The sequence below is a fragment of the Malania oleifera genome, chromosome 6 (assembly GCF_029873635.1).
Source record: "Malania oleifera isolate guangnan ecotype guangnan chromosome 6, ASM2987363v1, whole genome shotgun sequence".
Taxonomy (NCBI): domain Eukaryota; kingdom Viridiplantae; phylum Streptophyta; class Magnoliopsida; order Santalales; family Ximeniaceae; genus Malania; species Malania oleifera.
In genome coordinates this window covers 102,566,999-102,582,440 of record NC_080422.1, presented here as the reverse complement: position 1 = coordinate 102,582,440, position 15,442 = coordinate 102,566,999, and the positions used below count along the sequence as shown (strand labels likewise).

The window sequence follows — 15,442 nt, the reverse complement described above, 5'->3', positions numbered from 1 at the left end:
CGTTGACAAAATTTAGAGGCTTGTCGACGAGGAGAAGCCGAGGGATTTCGAGATATCGGTAATATCAGGTTCGTCGATGAGGTCCTTGTCTCGTCAACGAGCTATCTATATGGTCTCATCGACGAGGACGCCAGTTCGTCGATGAGGATGGCCGAGTTAGGGGCTATAAATATAAGTTTCCATTACTTCAAAGCTAAGAAATCTAAAATATCCTCTCCCTCTCTCTCTAGAAATTGAAGATCACACTCTCTCTCTAGATTCCTTCGTTGTTTATCGTCTGATTCGTAAATCCGACGTTATCGTGTAGATTAGGGCAGGATTCTCTTCGCGAATAGTGGATTGGAATCTCGTTTCAAGCAGTTTCGAGTTTTGGTCCAAAATTGAGGTAAGGTTCAGTTTCCATTTATGTTTCGAAATATGTGTAGTAGTACGAATTGTAAGGGAGTATTATTCTATGTTGTTTAGGTTTTAATGTCTCGGTTCATAGTTTTGGGAGTCGTAGAGTTTGTGGTTCGATTTCGAATTAAGGTAAGGAGATTCTGTTTATATCAGTTTATTTTGAAATCGGGATCGGTAAACCTATAGGTTATGATCGTATGTATGTTTTGACTACTTATTTGGGGAAATCTATCGGATAAAAATGCGAGATTTTCGGATTACAGTTTTGGAAAAATCAGGATTTTCGGGTATCATCTCTACTTTATTTGGAAAATAGTATATTGTATTTAAATTGTATTATTGAGGTGACCGTATCCATATTTGTAGAAAATTGTATGCTTGCATTGGAAAACAATATGATTTACGATATATCAAATAAGTGTGGAATGTATGGTTGTATGTAATTGTTCCAGGTATTTTGTAAAATAGCTAGTGGCGGCTAATTACCGTATGCTGATGAGTATACGAACATGAGTTCCAAAATGATTCCAGATTTTGTGAAATCAGCTAGTGGCGGATAATTACTGTACGCTGAAATAACTATATGGCGGCTAATTACCGTACGCTACGCCATGTACCGGTTCATTACCGTGGGCGAGAGTGTTTGACTCTATATCTGAGGGTATGAAATATTGCCTGTGTGTTCCGGCTGGTCACCGATGGGTGTGAGCTACACCATATTGGTGACGTACCGCTGTGAGGCTTCGGTTATCACAGGGTTTTAGTTGCTTGAGTGTGACGACACTGACCGTATGTTTGGGTATTGTATGTACTGGAATGGATTTGTGAAAAGACTGAAACTGTATAAAACTGTATGGAAATGTTTCAAAACTGTATCGTATTGTATGGTGTTATGTTTTACGTAAAATTACACTGGTATGCTATACACTGATATAACCTGCTTTCTTCCTTATTGAGAGGTGTCTCACCCCAAATGTATATACAAATATTTTCAGGTCCTTCTGGTAGCCAAAACTAACATCTTAACATCCGGAAGCAGGGGTGTCGTTTAGCTACAGTTAGTGCCTGGATAGGTATGAGTTTTGTAACCGGGTTGTCTTGATGGTTTTTGTAAACGCCCGAAGTATGTTTTGTAATTATGGGAACGTATATCCTAGGGTTGTATAGACTCTGGTATGGTATGTTATATGGATAGATTGAACAGTTTCCACTGTGTATTTGATGATTATGGATGTGTATATGTATGTTTTGTAGGGCTTCCATATACCCCACGGGGTCGGACCCTCTTCTAGTATTGTATCATATATGTTTAATAGATACAGAGACAGGTTAGGTTACTATTTTTTACACCTTGGACCCATATGCGAGTTCGAGGCGTGACACAATCTATGGTCTATTGAGCTATCATTTCCATCATACATGAATGCATATTACAAATCAAAACTCAAATGCAAATTATAATACAAAATAGAAATGGCTTCAATTATTGCTCTTCATATTGCCATGTCATATGCCAGGCAAAGTAATCTTTCAGTTCCTCATGGCTTCCTATGTTCCTCAACTCGATGTGCCTTCTAAGAGAGTTATCCGTTCAAGCACTACATGCATAAGTGAGATATATTGGATTTGTCATAATCAAAACGGGATAGGACCCAAAGGTCAATAGGAACCACAATTTATTTATATATACTAATATATATTGAATAAGTTTGATTAAGATAATCATCGGTTCATGAACATAAAAAATTGAATAAATTGAAAATAAAAATGTCATAAAAAATGAACTGAAATCAAACTGAAAAAATCGATTAACTAAATTTTTGGTTTAGTTCAAGTGAGATTTTGAATGATTTCAATTTTTAAACATTTTTGAACAACACTATCTCTAAGGCTAGAAATTTATGGGCAAAAAATAACCTTGCTCTACATAACTTTTTCTTGTTACTAATCATGAGATTTTTTTTTTAATAATTGTAAAAAATTCATGTGTAATGTGTAATTCAAAAAAATTCATGGGATTTAATTTTATATACATAAAAAGGAAGTTTTTTTTCTTTCATTTTTTTTGATTTTTTAATATTAAAATATTAAATAACAGTTTGGTGGAAACTTTATTTCCCACATTGATGCGTCACAAAAGTCACTAGATGGTCCAACAAGTTTTACATGATGGATGAGAGAGAAACAAAACTCGCTGGATGGTCAAACGAGTTTTGCATGGTGGAAGAGAGAGAGAGAGAGAGAGAGAGAGAGAGAGGTCGTATTTTTCATGCTTGTTAGGCTGTCTTTGATTACTGTGGAATCAGATGAATTTTGATTTGTATAGGGAAGTCTAGGCTTAGGGTAGACTTTTATTATTAGGGAAGATCATATTAGGTTGTGTATATATATATATACTCTGGGTATGAGAGAGAGAGAGAGAGAGAGAGAGAGAGAGAGAGAGAGAGAAAAGATTGGTGTAGGCCCGCCCAATACTTTTATTATTATTATATTATTATTAAATAATTTAATAAGAAATAATATTAATCGCTATAGCAAATATTTTGGGATAATTTTACGATATTATGCTTAGTAATTATCATTTAATTATTTATAGACCAAACATGTTTTACAATTAAATTTTTATCAACACACGCTTGGCTCCTGTGCTTGTCACGTTAAAATTTTCAATTATTGATACCTTGGATGACACGTATCCCATGAAATTTTTAAATAAAATGGAAATGCTTTTGATTCTTTTCAATCCACGTAAAATTAATTTTTTTTTCTTTTTCTTTTTCTTTTTGTTCTTACATACAATGGTTCATTCTATAATTCATTCTATTTACTTTTACTTGATAATATCATGCTTATGTTTTTACTTTTACTATTAGTAATCTAATTTTACTTTTAAATTTATTTTCTAAGTCATTTTAGTACCAGTAATATACTTAATTAATATGAAATTTATGCTTACATATATTTGAAAATTTTGGTGTATAACTGAGAAATGGTAGTGTCTTTACTACCTTAATTCTAGCTTGTCCGGCGCCAGGGGAAAAAAAAAAAAATAATAAATTGAATTTTCCAACCTACTAATTAGTAATTTAGTACTCATCTAATAAAAAATTGCATATAAAGCAGGAAAAACAATATAAGTAAAATCAAAATATGAACATTTTTTTTTTTTGAAAAAAAACATGATAATTAAAAAACATGGTGCGTTAAAAACAAAAACATCGTAAAAAGGTAAACACCCAAAATTTTGAATAGTTCCAAAGCTACCCGTCATTTATATTCACATTTAATAGGAAAATCAAATTATTAAATTAACACTCCATCTATGCGTTAACAAGCATATATGTACGGTGATGGGGATGAGAACATGACTTTTTAAAAGTAAAAATGGTTCATTATGATGGAAGAACGATGAAGTGATATGAAAGCTTACATTATTTTTATAGGTAATCCATGCCCAGATTTGTCCTGCTCCACTTGAATTTTCAAAAAAAGAAAAAAAAGAAAAAAGAAAAGAGATGCAATCCTAGCCCTCCAAGCCACACATCAATTTATAATTATAATTTTTTAATTTTATAAATTAAAATTTTCCTACAAAAAATTTAAACATGAGTAATATATTTTTGTTAAATATGATTATTATTATTATTAATTGCTTGAAGAAAAAAAAATAATATTTTGTGTTAAAAATATTTATAAAAGGTATTATGCACAATGCATTTAGTTATAAAAAATACGATTAATTAAGTTTCAAAAAATTCTTAAAACTGATGTTAAAATCTTCTATGTAAATTGAAAAGAATCAAAAGTATTTCTATTTTATTTAAAAATTCCATGAGATACTTGCCATCTAAGTTATGGATTGAAAATGATTCAAAATTATAATGTGACAAACACAGGAGCGTATGCACTTGGTAATAAAAAAATTTAATTGCAAGACATGTTTGGTCTATATTTGATTAAATGATAATTACTAAGCAAAAAATCGTAAAATCATCCCAAAATATTTGCTCTCTCTCTATCACGCACACACAGTATATAAATATATATAACATTAATGGCAAGTTACCGATCTTTCCTATTAATAAAAGCCTACCCTAAGGTAGACTTCCTATGTAAGTTAAAATCCATAAGTTCCACAGTAATTAAAGATAGCCTCGGCAAGTATGGAAAAGACGAGCTCTCTCTCTTTGTTGTCCACCATGCAAAACTCTCTGGACCATCTAACGGGTTTTGCGACGCATTAATATGGGAGATAAAGTTTTTATATAAAAAAATTAAAAAAGAAAAAACTCAATAAAAAGGGGATCATGCACGCCACGAGAGCCTAGACAACCGCACGGGTGTCTAAATGCGTTACGCTACGTGTGCAAAAATATTTCTAAAATTATTTTTCCTGTCCAAAAATAGATATTTTTTGTTTCCACACGCGTTACGCTACGTGTGCAAGTTGAAGGACAAACAACCAATAGAAATCGCCTACGTGTCCTTTAAAATGTGACGGATGTTGACCGCGTCTTGGAGGGACACAAAATCAACGGTAGGTACACGTTCGGCATTTTAATTTTACAATTCCCAGATATAAATTTCTCGCCATTTTTTCGTCTGGTTAACGGAAAAAAAAAAACGAGAAGTTGGAGGAAGGAGAGGGAAAAGAAAGGCGGAGAGAGAGAAAGAGAGAGAGAGAATGGGAGCAGTGAAGATCTGGAACGCCATGGAGGTGGCGGAGGAAGCGAGAGAGAACAGTAGCTCGGAGATTCATTCCTCTCCTCTCACCGTTGATTCCTCCCTTCCTCTCCCTGACACGATCCCCCGAGTCATGTTCGTTCGTCTTTCTCTCTCGCTCTTTCTCATGGTTTTGTTCAATGTTTATTGCGTGAATTTGTCAGCTTAGGTTTTGAATGGGTGTTTTGAGGTTAGGATTTTTACTTTTTGTTTTTTCATGGACTCTGTTTGGTTGCCCATGGAAATGTTGGTATTGGAAATGGAGATTGGATGTAATGTTGGCCTTTATAACGAAAAAAATTCCTCTCGAGTTTGCCTAATTCAAAAATTAGACGTGGTTGAGCTAGACTATGATTCTAGTTTCATTTCTTAATTGTTTGTTGGTTTCCTCAACTTCTCTGTTCATTGTTTGTTGGTCTGTTGCTGCATATACTTCATTAAGCTGGGTCCATTTATGTCGGCAGTGAGCTGTGCAAGGATATTTTCAAGGAGTGGTCGAATTTGGACGATTCACATTTTTGTGTTGAGACCGTTTCTGGTGGCATCACAAATCTCTGTGAGCATTTGTTTTGCTGTTTGTCAGAATAATTTTCATTTGGACACATTGTTTATCAGCTGCATTTACTTATAATCTAGCATAGTGTTACACAATTTTTTTTTTTTTTTTGTGCTTCTCATCGTTGCAGTGCTGAAAGTATCTGTCAGGGAAGAAAACGGAAATGATGTTTGCGTCACCGTTAGATTGTATGGCCCTAATACTGAATATGTTATCAATCGTGAAAGGGAATTGCAGGTGAGGTATAAAATTTTTGTTCGTCTGTTTGCTTTAATTGTGAATATATATATATATATATGTATGTATGTATATATCCATTAAGGTTGTTTTGATTCAGATTACCTTTTTGGGCATAGTTGGTAGCTTTTGGTTGTGTGCTCCACTGTATAAATGCTTCCCTCATGTTGTGTCTAGGCCATTGGTTACCTCTCAGCTGCAGGATTTGGTGCCAAATTACTTGGAGTGTTTGGAAATGGCATGGTGCAGTCTTTTATCAATGCACGCACACTAACCCCACCTGGTAAGTTTCAAGTGAGGTCATAATTGAGTTGCACGGATGATGGAATTTATCCTGGATTGGATGGTCTAAAGAGATGAATGTCAATTTTTTGTTTTTATTTTTATTTTTGAAAAAAAGGAAAATTTGTTAAGACAAAAAAGGAAGAAGGATTACAAAAGGTTGATAGAGCATTTTCCTAATCCAAACCAAGACTGAGAAACCACTAAAAGTTAAACCAAGTGCTTTCCAATCCACTTAATATAACTGTTACAGGTTTAATCACCAGTGATGGGTTGTGGTTGACTTGCTTTTCACACAATAAATTTATGACTCTTTACCAAATGTTTGATTGCAAGAGTCTATGATTACTAGTTGATGTGGTAATACTTGCTGGCAATTGTTGCTAGCCCACTTAGAAACCAGTTTCTAGGCTTTTACTGAATTAATCTTTAGTTCCCTAGCAATAGATTTTGTCGCGACTGTTATATATATGCAGTTTATGTAATTTGATATACTTCTCTAAGTTTCTTAATCTTTATGTTTATATGCATGGTGTTTGAAGTTTAATTACTGTAACATGATTGGATTCATTTTGTAATTCTACTTCCTAACAATTAAATTCAATTTCCAACTTTAGTGTGCACTTGTGTGCTGGTTAGTGATATGATTTAAGTCACTGAATTTTTTCAAAATTGAAAACCTGTGTTCCTTTTTAACAATATGCATTTTTTGTAGGTTTTTTTTTGGCAGTATGGTTTTTGCTGATACTCATTGCAATTGGATGGCCCTTTTAACCTAGTCTTGTTTCCCTTATTGTATTGGCCTTTCTGCTTCTTTTATGCTCTTTGGGGACTTCTCATCCTTTTTGTACATTCTTCTTTCTTAGTATGTCTCTTTTTCTATCCAAAAAACACAGACATGAAATCTTTAACTCGCACTATATTGTGCTGTCTTTGGGGAGATTTTAGTTTATTCTTGTGTCTTATTAGCTGCGAATTCTTCCTTCTGATTGGCTGCTTTGTTCTTATTATCACTTTTTCATTGTTGTTGCTGCTATTGTTATGTTTTATTATTGCTAGATCCCCACTTTACCAAAAAATTTAAGTTGGTAGGGTGTCAGTCAACGATGTAGGTCAAGCCTCAACAGTAGCCTGCACGTGCAGCCCAATTGCATGTGGTGAGAGAAAAAAATTATGAATGACAGCCATTATCAGGAATAAGCAAAATTTGACAAATTGGCAATAAATGTGGACAACACAAATAGAACCAGGACCTCTTAGCAACCATGGCTCTAATGCTATGTGAAGTAAACACAATAAAACTAGAACCCAGGACCCTGGCAGCTATAATTATGATACCATGTTAGATCCCTACTTGTACTTAAAAGCTTCAAACAACCTATATCAAGCCTTAACAATTATTATTACCACTATGTTCTTGAGAGGTTCTGGTAGGTTGTGTTTGTTTAGCATGTTACTGCCAGCACTTTGAGCTGCTCTTTTTCCTTGAAATCCTACATTCTAGTTCCTGCTTATTTCCAAGGTTGGACATAAAATGGTAAAATCCTTAGCTGCAAAAATGCTATTGGCTAAACAAAGCACAGCTGTCTGGATCCATTTGTTAGTGGTGGATTTGATTCCTTTTTCTCACTTGTGCATGTAGGATAATACAGTTCCTAATTTTGAGACAGGAAAACTTGTCATAAATTAGTTGCCTACTGGCCTTTATTGTTAGAAAGTAGAGCCTTTGCATCACTGGATCCCAATAGGATTCTGTAAGCTGAAAAGCTTTCTGTGTAATGATTAGTATTTGTTTTAAAGGGACATAAATATGCTAGGAAGTACATGGGCTTGCTCCACGAGTTACCTGATAAAATGCTAGGTTGCATTCCAATGCTCACTTTTTGGCTCTCACCATCTTATTCCATAGACTTCCACCCCATGACACAAATATAAATCCTATATTTTCAACTTTCTCATTTCTTAGAATAAATTCCTTGAAGGCATTGCTTCCTTATGTGGCAACCGAAGGACATGGGAACTGAAATTTATTTCATTGAAATTGAGCATGTGCATTTTAAGGGTTTTCGATGATTTTCAACCCTTTTATTGACTTGATATTATTCTTGATAGACATGAGAAGACCAAAGCTGGCTGCTGAAATTGCAAAGCAACTTCATAAATTTCATCAGGTGGAAGTCCCGGGTTCTAAAGAACCACAGTTGTGGAATGATGTCTTCAAGTTTTTTGAGAAAGGTTCTTTCCTGATTAATGGCTAGCTTCCTGTACTTAATAATCGATAATCATGTTTCTTTTTTCCTGTATAATTTGCCTCCAAATGTTGGCAGTCAAGCAATTCCCCCTCCACCTCCCCCCCCCCCCCACCCCAAAACACACACACACACACACACATGGGAAAAAATAAAAATAAAAGAGAAAAATTAGTTGATAGATGTTACCTTTTCCACACTTTCCATCTTTATTACATATCCCGCATTGAATTTTGGCCTTTGTTGCAGCTTCTGATATTAAATTTGATGATAACGAGAAACAGATAAAGTATGAAAGTATTTCATTTGAAGAAGTTCATAATGAAGTCGTTGAGCTCAAGGTACTTCACTTATGTGCTTGTAATTATGATCTTTGTAATTGACACATTTTCTTCTTGTTAATTTAAATGATGGGAGTGAGTATCTTTGTTTGAGTGTGAACCCTCATCCTGTCATTGCCTTTCCCGTGAACCATACCTAGGCACCTATTGGTCCTCTAAAACCATATTTGGTGGACACTTCTCTGGCTTCTCCTCCTCCTCCCCAGGTCCCCAAAAAAATAAAGAAGTTTTTTTACTGGTCTCCCAGCCGAGGGTGGTGGTGGTGAATATTGTTATGACAGATGTGATGGTGGCCATTTGAGAAAAACTTGTGCATGTATTGCCTCTTTTCTGGGACTTAGTAACTTGTGGATCCTTGAGCATTTGATGTATGTGCTGCAGGTCCACAGAGAATTGGGGCAAAACTAATCCTATCATGCCCTGACATAAGTGTTTCTCAATAGATGAAAATGCAATTTGTTCTGTGTATGTCCAACCGGTATTCTGAAAAGGAAGTAGTTTCAAATGGTCTGCATTTATTTGCAAGCTTGAGAATCTCGCCAAAAATGATGCAAGGCTACTTTTTGTTTGCAACTTTTAAAGCTATTTTTCTTTGAGAAAAACTAACTATAAAAATTATGGCAGTAACTTCTATAGTTATTTATTTATTTGTTATAATTTAGTGATAGGAAGTCTCAAAGGGGCGTGCCCTAATCCATATATTTGCCAGGTGAAATATGGTTACACCAGTGATGCACCCAGCATGGAGGATTTTATTTCTATTTTCAGTTTTTTATTTCTATTTTTATTTTTATTTTTATTTTTATGGTATTCATTAATTATATTAAGATTATGTTTTCAAGATTCTAGGTTATATATTTAAGATTCTAGGTTATTACTTATTTGCTCATTATCATTTTGTAAATTGGTACTTTTGGCTTAATTAGGTTTCTTAATTTAGTTTCCTTATCTTCCAAGCATTGTATGCCTATGAAAGGCTTCTATGTATTAGTTTTTCAGAAGCTGGGAATTGAGAAATCACGATTTTGGAAGTTGGTCCTGCATCAATTGGCATCAGAGCAGAGTCTGATCCAACACAATTGTCTATCAGTATTTGACTGAAGGGTTTGTTATTTCAACACAAATGACCGCAGATCTCAGTGTTTGACTGAGTGAGTATCACTTAAACTTGTAGGGTTGGGTTGCCACCTCTGCCATCTTTACATTCGAACAATGCCTTCATGGAAGCAGGAATCAACACCCTACCCCCCCCCCCCCCACAAAAAAAAAAGCAGTCCAAATCAGATCTGGCGTCTTGATTTTCAGATCTGAGTTGTGCAGTAAAGATCCCAGACTCTCAGAAACCCTACTCTCAATCAAAGGAGAGGGTTTAAAAAACTGAAAGTTTAAAAAAAAAAAACGGTTCATTTGGGCCAAACTAATCCAGTTCACTTAAATCGGACTGAACCAGCCTGGCATCATTTATTTTTTATTTTAAGAGAGAGAACAGAGGAAAAAAAAGGGTTTTAACTTGGCTTTGGAGATGTACTACTCGAGGATGTGCAAGCTTGATTGTATGCTTCACCCTTTTCGATTGATCTTGACCTTTATCATTGTTGATTAGAAGTCTTGCCTTCCTTTCCACCCATTCAAGAAGAGGTAGTTGAGGAAGCTGTATCTGAAATTGTAGAACCATTGCATTGGCAGCCCAAGCCCCAATATGTTGAGGTTGTTGAGGAGCTACTATTGAGATTGAAGAATCACTGCCTTGGGAGCCCAAACCCCACCCTGTTGAATTCATAAGCATGGACCCAATTTGGATTATTCTTTGTACTTTCAAAATTTGGGGTTGAATTATTTCTGATTGGGAAGATTGATGCAGCCAGCATGGATGGTTTTATTTCTATTTTTTTCTATTGACGATATTTTTGTTAGAATTATATCTTTAAGATTATAGGTTATCACTTAGGTAACTGGTATTTTGGCTTAATTGGGTTTCTTAATTTAGTTTCCTCATCTTCCAAGCATTATCAGGTTCTTGCTGAAATTGCATTTAGAAGCAAGGATTTAACTTAATGCCAGATGGTTAATTATTAGGAATTTAGGATGAGTAGGTTGGAGGACATGCTAGATGCCTCAACTAATAGATAGGATTTCCTAGCCTTTTTCTTCTTTTAGGTTTCTTTTTCTGCCTTGAAACTGTACATGGTGAAGCATTTTCTTGTCAACTTCTGGAAATTTAGTCACTATGAGGTGATCCGTAAAGAGGTTGCAAATACTTGCTAGCTAGAAGTTCATTTTCAGTTGCTATTAACACTTGCTGAGTTTATGTGGAGTTCTTACAAGGTTTCGGGAAGGTTTCTTATTATTTATTGATATACATATTTGTGGTTGTTTAACAGAAATTAACAGAGCATCTTAATGTTCCCGTGGTGTTTGCTCACAACGATCTACTTTCTGGGAATTTAATGCTCAGTGATGATGAAGGTACATATGGACCCTGATATCCAGTACATGCATCCATCCCTAATCTTTCTGAGTTGATTTTTGCATCACCATAGTTCCTCCTACTTTTATGTCAGTTTCTGGTGCTCTCTCTTCTGGACTTACATCAATGTTCTCCCCTGCCATGAATTATTAATTGGGCAAATTTGCTCACTGCTCTTGAGGTTCGCTAAAAAAGGTGCAAATGTCCCCTAACTTTCAAAAAAATGACACTGGCCTCCCTTAACGTTTAATTATAACGATAATTTTACCCCTCGTTTGTTTCTAGATTGATATTATTTGCCTTTGTAATGAATTTGACCACCAAATGGTGCGGCCTAATGCTGAAGAGCTCATATACTATTCCTGGATGAGATTCTATGAGAATGCTATGCCATTCAATACAAAATTGTCCTCATCAAAAGATGCACTTGTAGAAAAGAAGATGCGTACCTGTGGAAAGATGTACCTGTATTTGCTATTGTGTTCACTTCTCCAAATCCTTTTTTCAATTTAGAGTCTTAGAAGTCAGTCCCAGAGAAGGGCTATGGATAAGCTGACTCATGTTTTTCCTGAACATGGTCCACTTTCAGATACAGAGGGGGTATAATTGTCATTATATTTTTATATCAAGGGAGATTGGTGTTATTATTTGAATGCCAGGGCAGCCTGTGCTTTTGGCAAATCTCAGGTGTTCTGTTCCTTTATTTTAAGTTAATTCATTTTCAATTTACGTCATTTATGCCATCTGTAAGCAAAAAGAGGACATATACCAAGGAAAATGTTATGGACATTATGTTATGCTCTTCACTGTACAAAATTTGGGCTCTTGCACTTGATGTTTCCCTACTTTAAAAAAATGTATTCATGATAGATTTGACGGATGACTCTATATTTAGAGGCAGTCACTGTATTGGATAAAAGGCTTTGCCAACCAGGTGAAGACTTACAGTGAAAATTGTGGAGGACCAAATGAATGATAGTTTCTAGGCATAGTGCCATAGTTCACCTGAATTGTTTTGGTATTAAGAATGTTGGGTTGCTTAGATTTTTCAATTACCTGAAAAAGCAATCATATATTTGCACATATTTGGTTTTGAGTTCGTTGTTTATATGAGGTTTTAGAGATGGCGATCTCCAAACAGGCATGAAATCTAATTTGGAGTATTGGACATCAGTGTCCATATTGCTGTCTGACCTGCACTGGGAAGAAAGTGTTGAAATTAGAGTGCCTTTGCTACTAGCGCGATATGTCAACAACGTTCTCCTCTTATTGATCTTAGTGTCTCTTTGATAAACATCCAGAGAAACTCTACTTCATTGATTTCGAGTATGGATCATACAATTACAGAGGCTTTGACATCGGAAATCACTTCAATGAATATGCAGGCTATGATTGTGACTACAGCTTGTATGTTATTTGCCTTTTCAACTTCCTCTTCCCATCTCTTATTCATCTTCTTCCATAAATATTTGATGCCATAAATAGAGTAGAAGTTTGTGATGATTGGACATTGTGTCTTATGCAGATACCCAGACAAAGATGAGCAATATCATTTCTTCAGGCATTATTTAAAACCTGACAGACCACATGAGGTACAAGAATGGAAAACTCATTGCCTTTCGAGCCGTAAAAGTTGGTTATGTTTTGCGGTGTAATTCCAAATTTGTGTACAAATACTGCCCTAAATACTCGACATTTCTTGAGTTGAATGACTTGTATATACAACATGAGTATCCAGCTTTTGCATATCCAACTGGATTAGATTTCAGTGCCATTTCCCTGAGAAGATGTAGTTGAATAAAGTTTCTTCGTTTTTGGAGTCGAGCATCCCACTGGTAGGACTTTTGGATGGGTGGTGCCAACTTTTTATATCTTTGCAACATATATAAAGGCCATTAATGGGCCATATGGCACTAGGAACATAAAAGACTGTTCTAGAAGATCAAAATTTGGCCTAAACTGAAGTGTTTTTTGCCCAGAGTGTCTGTTGTGTTACTTGTGTATTGGGGGAATGGGGTTTGCATCTTCAATTGATGAATGATATCCCCTTGCTACCAGTAACATGGTAAAATTCAGAATGGTTTTTTCTTTACTCAAGGTAAAATTTGACCCATGGACAGTAAGGTTTTCTGTGGGACTGTGGCCAAGCATTAGTGATGTAGGATAAGAAGCGAGACCTTGGGGAGATACTTGTTAGAGATTAATGGAGAATAATTGGACAAGAATTGTTGTGTTTAATTAATTAGTTTATTATGTATATTTAGTTTAATTATTATAGAATAATGTGTATTTGGGGGCTTGTTTGTAATATATTTAGTTTAGGGGTTTGTTTGTGATTTCATCTAGTTTGGGGGTATATCTGTAATTTCATGTGTTAGAGGCTTTCTTACGAGGAGTGTGTGGAAGCCATGTGGAAGTTGGTTGATGAATTTGATTTGACTGTGAAACGTGTGATTCCCCCTTGTATCTCCTCTCTCCTCTCTCTCTTTCTCTCTCTCTCTCTCTGCCTTCTTCCTCCTTGACTTTCTTCTCCTCTCCTACATTCCTTCATGGCTGCAGATCATTGATGCCACTCCTGCTTTCTTATAAATAGTGTGAAATCCATTTAGAAGTTGGTTGTAATTGAATTTGAAAGTGAACATATGATTCCCCCTTGTATCTCCTCCTCTCTCCTCTCTTCTCTTCTTCCTTCTTCCCCTCTCTCTCTCTCCTACATTCCTTAATGGCTGCAGATCGTTGATGCTGCCCCTGCATCAGTTAGTTCACAGTTGCAACTGGTTCTGGAAATTTTTTTTTTATTACATTTTCTGTCCATGGATTCTTTCTCAAAGATTTCTCATCATATATAGAGAGGGCGCCGGTTTAGTCATGTGGACTGTAAAACGGACACGTGGATACCCGGTGCGTAATCCAAAAAAAAAGAATTAGTATGTTATTCAGTTATTATGGTTCCAGAATTGTTCATTACCATTGCAATTTAGTAGCCAGCTGGCCAAGAAAAGTTGATCGTTCTAGGTTCCCAAGTTTCACATCTTGAAATCAGAATTGTTGGGTTTGAATGCGTCTCTTGCTTTACCATATAGCAGTTGGCATGGTACGACCACTAATACATTTTTGCTCTCTTACATTAGATTAGCACCTCCTTCAAAATATAAAGTTAGCATTTCTGCTGAGTTGTGTATTATAACGTTAAGAACTGTACATGGTTGCAACTAAGCCGTGTTTATCAACAGGTTTCTGATGAAGATTTGGAAGCTCTGTACATTGAGACAAATACTTTCATGCTAGCTTCACACTTATATTGGGCTTTATGGGCTTTAATCCAGGTATCTCTACTCTAGCATTGCAATTCAAGCCTCCCTAAGACAACTTTAACATCTATGACTAATTTTGTTCTTATTCTGTTTTTGCTTGTAGGCAAAGATGTCTCCCATCAATTTTGATTATCTTGGTTATTTCTTTCTGCGATACGATGAGCACAAAAAGCAGAAGGAGAAGTGCTATTCCCTTGCTCGATCTTACCTCTCAGGACATGGGACGGGATAGATTCTGTCTTTTTCACATCTCACCCGCAGTCCTATACAACAGAGTAGGGAGAGCTCGAGCTCTTTAGTTAGATCATTTTGTAAAAATTCTTTTGTAGCTATTCTTGAAAAAAGAGTAGAAAGCAAAATTTAATTGTGATTTTTGGGGTTTACCTAGGTCGATGCATGCTGTTGTAATTCTTTATGTGCATGAAACGTCTAGTTGATTATTTTGTGAAATTATGTTTTCATATTTAATCTGATCAGTCATCTCAACATGAAAATATTGGAAGAAATTTTTTTATGGCTGTCATTTATTTAACACCCATGGCTAACCATTCTTGACATTGAGAATTTAGTTTTGCATCTTCTGTGAGTACCAGATGGTTGCTGGACTTTGAAATTCATTGAAATGGTTACCCTGACTGGAAAAATATTTATGTTTATGTTGGTCCCTGTTTGCGGCCTCAAATGCATTTGATTTACAGCAATGGCATAAAATTAGGCAAATTGGATTATAGGCCCCAGAATCAACTTATAAGATCTGATTGTTTTTGTTTGTGGGGTTAAACTGATCACCATATAACAATTTGTACAATTTTCTGCCTTGGCAATTTTGCTCAAGCTATTGATAAAATGATTATTAAATTACTGAACCTCATGAG

The 15,442-nt window shown here is 35.4% G+C and overlaps 1 protein-coding gene across 1 annotated transcript; it reads left to right on the top strand.

Annotated features, from left to right (window-relative positions):
* Nucleotides 1–4,958: 4,958 nt before the first annotated feature.
* LOC131157235 (probable ethanolamine kinase) lies at nucleotides 4,959–15,073 on the top strand. Its single transcript, XM_058111221.1, has 11 exons — nucleotides 4,959–5,217; nucleotides 5,586–5,677; nucleotides 5,808–5,914; nucleotides 6,092–6,197; nucleotides 8,309–8,431; nucleotides 8,695–8,786; nucleotides 11,168–11,252; nucleotides 12,555–12,660; nucleotides 12,779–12,845; nucleotides 14,487–14,579; nucleotides 14,671–15,073. Exons 1-11 carry the CDS (start codon nucleotides 5,084–5,086, stop codon nucleotides 14,797–14,799), a joined length of 1,134 nt encoding a protein of 377 aa, XP_057967204.1. The 5' UTR covers nucleotides 4,959–5,083; the 3' UTR covers nucleotides 14,800–15,073.
* Nucleotides 15,074–15,442: the final 369 nt, after the last annotated feature.

Bases quoted from the DNA above. Each gene is read 5' to 3' on its own strand.
- LOC131157235 (XM_058111221.1), top strand. From the start codon at position 5,084: ATGGGAGCAGTGAAGATCTGGAACGCCATGGAGGTGGCGGAGGAAGCG. The intron at 5,915-6,091 runs GTGAGGTATAAA...TGTTGTGTCTAG, and splicing joins ATCGTGAAAGGGAATTGCAG to GCCATTGGTTACCTCTCAGC. The intron at 12,846-14,486 runs GTACAAGAATGG...GTTTATCAACAG, and splicing joins AACCTGACAGACCACATGAG to GTTTCTGATGAAGATTTGGA.